This window comes from Vigna radiata, chromosome 1 (genome assembly GCF_000741045.1).
Source record: "Vigna radiata var. radiata cultivar VC1973A chromosome 1, Vradiata_ver6, whole genome shotgun sequence".
Classification (NCBI taxonomy): Eukaryota; Viridiplantae; Streptophyta; class Magnoliopsida; order Fabales; family Fabaceae; genus Vigna; species Vigna radiata.
This window is the reverse complement of record NC_028351.1, coordinates 12,466,754-12,473,948: the sequence shown is the minus strand read 5'-3', so window position 1 is coordinate 12,473,948 and position 7,195 is coordinate 12,466,754. Positions and strand designations below refer to the sequence as shown.

At 33.9% G+C, this 7,195-nt stretch overlaps 1 protein-coding gene across 1 annotated transcript; it reads left to right on the top strand.

The window, feature by feature from the left end:
- The first annotated feature begins 3,081 nt into the window (after positions 1-3,081).
- Positions 3,082-6,660, top strand: LOC106773700 (putative calcium-transporting ATPase 13, plasma membrane-type). The gene has a single exon (XM_014660475.2). The coding sequence runs from the start codon at positions 3,384-3,386 to the stop codon at positions 6,465-6,467; it is 3,084 nt and encodes a 1,027-aa protein (XP_014515961.1). The 5' UTR covers positions 3,082-3,383; the 3' UTR covers positions 6,468-6,660.
- Positions 6,661-7,195: the final 535 nt, after the last annotated feature.

Below are 7,195 nucleotides of genomic sequence, written 5' to 3'. Positions count from 1 at the left end.
CATAAATCCAATTCTGATGCCACTTAAAAAAAAAATAACACCTCACCACATTCTCACTCCAACACATAGATAACACTTAACGCCGTCTGCTACCACTTAACGTCGTCTGCTACCACTTAACGGATGGGATACAATGTGTGCATATTTTTAAAAATTGTAACTAAATTGAGACTCTTGCAAACTTGAGGACCAAGATGAGATTAGTTGACAAATCAGAGGACATTAAGCCTTTATTTTCTTAACTTACTTTCTTAAAAGTATTTATGAAAAAGCTTCTGCGTGTCCTTTGTTAGCTTATATATATCAAACACCTAATCATACGTACATTTATAAAATATAGTTATCTGTCATATGTCTGTCTTCATTATTTGATAGAGTGTCCATTTCTCTTCACGTGGAAGAAAGTTATATAATTTGCTTAGAAAGAAAAGAAAAAAAAGTTGCAAGTGCAAGAATATTTCTATTATAAAAATTGCACCGCCATAGTAACAACGCATAAAACTTGTTTAAGTCTCTATTAGGTCGTATCTAAATTAAAAGAAATAGAAGTTATTGATTATTTATTAGATTTGATTTTCTTCACAATTTTAATATCAAAACATTTTTTACTTTAAAAATCTCAAACTAAACCTATTTTATTATCACGGAATGCTTTTACTCCCTCCGACATGTTATATATGATGTATTTTACGTGTAACGTTGACGTGAATTCCTTAATCCTATCGAAAAATTTGACTTAAATTGATAGTGTAAGCAACGCGTAAATGACGTGGCTACCAGTTAATTAATTTAAAATTTTATTTTCACTAAATTAATGCCACGTGTATAATTTATCCACTATACTTGTCGTTTAGCGTTGAATAAGTCAAACACTTCAAGATTAATGTAGACAACACGAGGCAAGTAAGAAGAAATAACAAATTTCAACAATTTCGGAAACTTAATGAACTGGAAAAGTTGCATTTTGGTCAAATACCACTTTCTTGAAAGCAATTCTTTAAACTAATACCTTCGTGATATTTTAGATGTTCACAAATAATATCCATAAAGTTACAAAATATCATAGAAAAAAAATAACTTTTGTGTAAACTTGTACTTCATCTAATATTTTAATAACATAATCAAAGTAATTGACTGAATATAATACATATAAATATGAGTTTCCCAACCTAAATTAAAATTTGTTGTTTACCAAACCTTATCCATAACTTGTCATATAGAGTAATTGATCAGTTCATGATATAAAATAAGAAAAAAAAAAGATTAAACAAGTTCCACGCAATTGCTTCAGACAAATAAATCAACATTTACAATAACACACAATTATGATTTTTTTATTAATCTACATCATTACATTGATTTTGTTAATTTGACACGTTATTCCTTGAAAAACATGTAATAATAATTTATTTGAGAAACTGAAAAAATATGGATAAGAGACTATGTGATCTATACTATATTTTATTGACACATGTGCAATTGTTTGTTATATCTTTATGATTCTTGGTATATTTGTAACATTTAAAACTCTTAAATGTGGAATAATTTCAAATTTAAAATTTCCTAATTTATGTTATTACCTATATTGGTTATAACTAACCAATATGATGATTTAATATTAGAGAGTATATAATTCCTCACTTCACAGAGTTAAATTTCCAGAATTTTTTTTTTATAGAAATAAAAGGTTATTAAAGAAAAAAATCTAACATTTCATAGACAAAAACATGTTCAAATAATTATAATAGTGCAATGGTAAAAGTTAGGTAAAAGTGGTTAAGAATTATGGCAGTAAAATGGTGTGAAATTTCCACAGCTTTGATTCTCTACATCATTGTGTGTAAATTCAATTCATAGAGAATATTACTTTTCCATTTTTCTCAGTTCACATGTAAAGAGATTCACAGCATTCTTTCAATGAAATATTGCAGCACCAACCCTTATGATTCTACTTAATTAAAAAAAATGACTTATAGTAAATATGTAGTTGGATGTTCTATTATATATATTACTGATAGATAGTTTATAGATAAAAATGTTCAAGAAAGAAATTAAGAAAGGAATAGTTATTATTGTAAATATATTTTCTGTTTTACTTTTCTATTGGTTACAAGTTAACTTGAACAGAATGATCACGTGAAGTATAGAGATGATGTAGATTCATCCATATCCATTCCAAGGTCAAAAGGATTGTTTAGAAGCCATTAGAACTCCTCTTGATAAAAAAACAATTATAGATTTATATTTACGTATTATAATTTTGTTATGTATATAATAAATAAAAACCTCCATCATGAAATGAATTTCTTATAAGATGATTAGGGAATTTTAATTCTCGAAATATAAACATCAAAATTCATTTATGGACGAGAGTCACGTGTCGGTTATAGAATCTGTTTTTTCTCGGTGAACAACTTTTGAAAAGAAATTTTTCAAATATGGGCGAAAAAATTGAAAAAAGACAAGGACAATGGTACTTAGATAAAAAAAATTCATTTGATATTAACTTTTAGTCTCTTTTTTACACAACCATGTTATTTTTATATAAAAAATATTTTTTTAACATTTTTTTTATAACTATTTATATGATAATTCATTGTTGATGTGTTTGAAATATACAAATTAATAAAATAATTGTTAAAAGAATTATTAAAATATATGATGCATAAAAAAAATTGTCATTGTCAAAAAATAGTGAATGGTATCACAAACTTTTTCCAAAAGATATTGACTACCGTTAGAAGGAACGGAGAAGTCGACAAAAGAAAGGAATCTTTTCGTCTGTTTGAAAGATTAACTACGTTAAAAGTAAGAACATAAAGCAATTATAATAAAGAAACAAACGACTAGTTACATTATTAATATTTTAATTACAGTTTTAAAATTAAATTATTAATATATATTATTATTTTATAAAGTAAAGGTTATGTGTTGCACCTTCCTCGTAGCATCATATGGTACTTCGAAAAAACAAATTGATATGAAATAGCTGAAACATCGTGGGAAACATACCTTCTTTTCATAACGGAAATGAGTTATTGCTTGAATAATAAGAAATCTCTGTAACTCAAAACGCGTTGTTAATCCTTTATATACAGATAGATAGATATGCAATCATCTCATGGTACATATAAAAGTTTAGTTGTTCCAACATATCTGAACACCAACAATTTGCATACAACAGTTTCACGTATAGAGATCGCAGCAGCTGTGCTATCTTTTGTTGATCCTACACATACTGTGTTACAAAATATCTTCCTTCTTTCTGTTCATTGTCTTCTCCATATAATACTGTGTTTCTTCTTCTCTTCTCACTATTGTTTTTGTTGCGGTGAAGTTTATCTATTCTATTGAATAAGTTTGTGGTCATCTTGTTCTTGAAAATGACAATGCCCTTTCTTACGAAGTTTAACAGTATAGAGATGCTTCTCAATGCATCGAACTCTGTTAGTGCATCCAATAAAAGATGGCACTCTGCATTCATGGCCATCTACTGCTCCCGAGCTATCATGTCACTCTCTGCTCGAAACAAAACATACAAAATCAAAGAAAAAGTCTCACCTACACCAACACCACCGCCATATTTCGTCATGGTTGATTTGAGCCCTCACCGTTCCTTTGGTATTGACCAAACAGTCCTCACGGATATTGTCAAAGAAAAAGACCTTCAGAGCCTTGATACATTTGGTGGAGTTGAAGGGGTGGCGACAGCCCTTGAAACCCATCTCGAGTATGGTATCAAAGGTGGTAGTGGTGGTGATGATGAAGAAGACATCACACGTAGAACACACGTGTTTGGTTCCAACACTTACCACAAACCACCTTCCAAAGGGTTCTTCCACTTTGTGGTGGAAGCCTTTAAGGATGTCACCATTCTCATCCTTTTGGCTTGTGCTGCTCTTTCCCTTGGCTTTGGCATCAAGGAACATGGAATCAAAGAAGGTTGGTACGATGGTGGAAGCATCTTCGTTGCAGTGTTCATTGTGGTTTCCTTGTCAGCAGTGAGCAACTTCAGACAGAACAGACAGTTTGACAAGCTGTCCCAGGTGAGCAATGACATACAAATTGATGTGGTGAGAAGTGGGAGGCGTCAGCATTTGTCAATCTTTGAAATAGTTGTCGGTGATGTCATTTGCTTGAAGATTGGGGATCAAGTGCCAGCAGATGGGTTGTTCATTGAAGGGCATTCACTTAGAGTGGATGAATCAAGCATGACAGGAGAGAGTGATCATGTTGAGATTAGTAGACAGCACCCTTTTTTGTTCTCAGGCACCAAGGTGGCTGATGGGTATGCGAAGATGCTCGTTACCTCAGTTGGTATGAACACAACATGGGGCCAAATGATGAGTTCGATAAGCCGGGATAATGATGAGCAAACTCCTTTGCAAGAGAGGCTAAACAAGCTAACATCGTCCATTGGAAAGGTTGGCTTGGCTGTGGCTTTTCTTGTCCTTGTTGTTTTGTTGGTTAGGTACTTCACAGGGAACACGAAGGATGACAAGGGGGTCAGAGAGTACAATGGAAGCAAGACCAAGTTTGATGATATAATGAATGCTGTTGTGGGAATTGTTGCTGATGCAGTGACCATTGTTGTTGTTGCAATCCCCGAGGGTCTTCCATTGGCTGTGACGCTCACTCTGGCTTATTCAATGAAGAAAATGATGGCTGACCAAGCAATGGTGAGAAAGCTCTCAGCATGTGAGACAATGGGTTCTGCCACCACAATTTGCACTGATAAGACTGGGACTCTCACACTCAATGAGATGAAAGTAACCAAGTTCTGGATTGGCCAAGAACCCGTGGCAGAAACTGAGAATGCCAACTCAAAGGTTGCTCCAATTGTTCTTCAACTTATCCAAGAAGGGGTGGCTCTAAACACAACTGGTAGTGTGCAAAAGTCCAACAAATCAGGTTCTGAATTTGAGTTTTCAGGCAGTCCCACAGAAAAGGCCATCCTATCTTGGGCAGTTTTGGAATTGAACATGGAGATGGAGCACTTGACAAAAAGCTGTTCCATCATTCAGGTTGAGACCTTCAACTCAAAGAAGAAGAAAAGCGGAGTTTTGTTGAGAAGGAAGGCAGACAACACAGTTAATGCTCACTGGAAAGGAGCAGCTGAGATGGTACTAAAGATGTGCTCAAGATACTATGATGCTTCTGGTACTGTGAAAGATCTTGACATTGATACAATGTTGAAGTTTGAGCACATCATTCAAGGTATGGCAGCTAGTAGTCTTCGTTGCATTGCTTTTGCACATGTAGAAGTACCTGAGGAAGAGCTTGGAGATGAAAACACAACGGGGAAAGTGAAAGACAGTGGTTTAACATTGTTAGGGGTGGTTGGGATTAAGGATCCATGTCGTCCAGGGGTGAAGAAGGCTGTGGAAGCTTGCCAAAAGGCTGGTGTGAACGTCAAAATGATCACAGGTGACAATGTTTTCACTGCAAGGGCTATAGCAAGCGAATGTGGGATACTCCAGCCAAATCAGGACACAGCTGGAGCAGTGATTGAAGGAGAGGAATTTCGCAACTACACACATGAAGAGAGGCTGGAGAAGGTGGAAAAAATCTGTGTGATGGCCAGATCTTCTCCTTTTGACAAACTTCTAATGGTTCAATGTCTGAAGCAGAAAGGCCATGTAGTTGCTGTTACCGGGGATGGCACAAATGACGCACCAGCACTCAAAGAAGCTGACATTGGACTATCTATGGGAATTCAAGGTACTGAAGTGGCCAAAGAGAGCTCAGACATTGTTATTTTGGATGACAATTTTGCATCTGTGGTGACTGTCTTAAGGTGGGGAAGGTGTGTTTACAACAACATACAGAAGTTCATTCAGTTTCAGTTGACAGTGAATGTTGCAGCACTTGCTATCAACTTTGTGGCAGCAGTATCAGCAGGGGAAGTGCCACTCACAGCAGTACAATTATTATGGGTGAACTTGATCATGGACACATTAGGTGCTTTGGCACTTGCAACAGAAAAGCCCACCAATGAATTGATGGACAAACCACCAGTTGGTAGAACAAAACCTCTAATCACCAATGTCATGTGGAGGAATCTATTGGCTCAAGCTTTGTACCAGATAGCAGTTTTGCTGACTCTTCAATTCAAAGGTGAGTCTATCTTTGGTGTGACATCAGGGGTAAATGACACATTGATTTTCAACACATTTGTTCTCTGTCAAGTGTTCAATGAGTTCAATGCAAGGAAGATGGAGAAGAGGAATGTATTCAAAGGCATACACAGGAGCAAGTTGTTTTTAGGAATCATTGCCATAACAATAATCCTTCAGGTTGTTATGGTTGAGTTTCTAAAGAAATTTGCTGACACAGAGAGGCTAAATTGGGGGCAATGGGCTATCTGCATTGCTCTAGCTGCAGTTTCCTGGCCAATAGGTTGGCTTGTGAAGTTGATACCTGTCCCAGAGAAACCATTTCTCAATTTTTTGAGAATCAAGAAATGAAGACATACCCATGTATGGTGCTGTCTTGTGTGATCATTCTATTTGTATAATTCCTTTTATTTTTTTTTATCTTGTAGACATTGTATTAGACATTCTTTAAATTCTTTTATCATATGTATTGTAATTACATATTTGAGTACTTCAATATAACAGAGATAGTTGATTTTTTTAATATGGAAGAAAAATGCTCTAACCTCTTTAACTGTCTTTCATTTTTTAACCTTAGCCATGCAGACAGACTCCAACATTATATACACATTCTGTCAACGTCAGTTTTCTTCTATTCACAAAATTTTCATGGAAAAGGAAGCAAATTAGTGAAATCCATTGAAATTATTAGTGATAGTGTTCTAGAGTTATAAATCAATGGTTCTTAGTGTAAAATCCTAGTTTTTTCTTACTAACCTATGTAATTAAGACAAATTACGTAATTAAAATAAAACTTCATTTTTATTTTATTAAAAATCTCAATAAACAAAAACATATTTTTCAAACAAATTTTAAAAGATTATTTTAATCATTTAATGATATTGACCCATTTAATTAGGGATGCACTTCTTTCTCAATATCTATACCGATGGAAACTACAATCACCATATAAACATAAGAAACTACAATACACATTCTTAAAATGATAAGTGGGAAAAAAATTGCTTTTACACTTATAAATAATTTTAATCTTATAATTATTTATGTTATTAATCAGTAAAAAAATTGTCAATTTCAAT

What these genes read in the sequence shown, in the direction of transcription:
- LOC106773700 (XM_014660475.2), top strand. Translation starts at nt 3,384, where the DNA reads ATGACAATGCCCTTTCTTACGAAGTTTAACAGTATAGAGATGCTTCTC.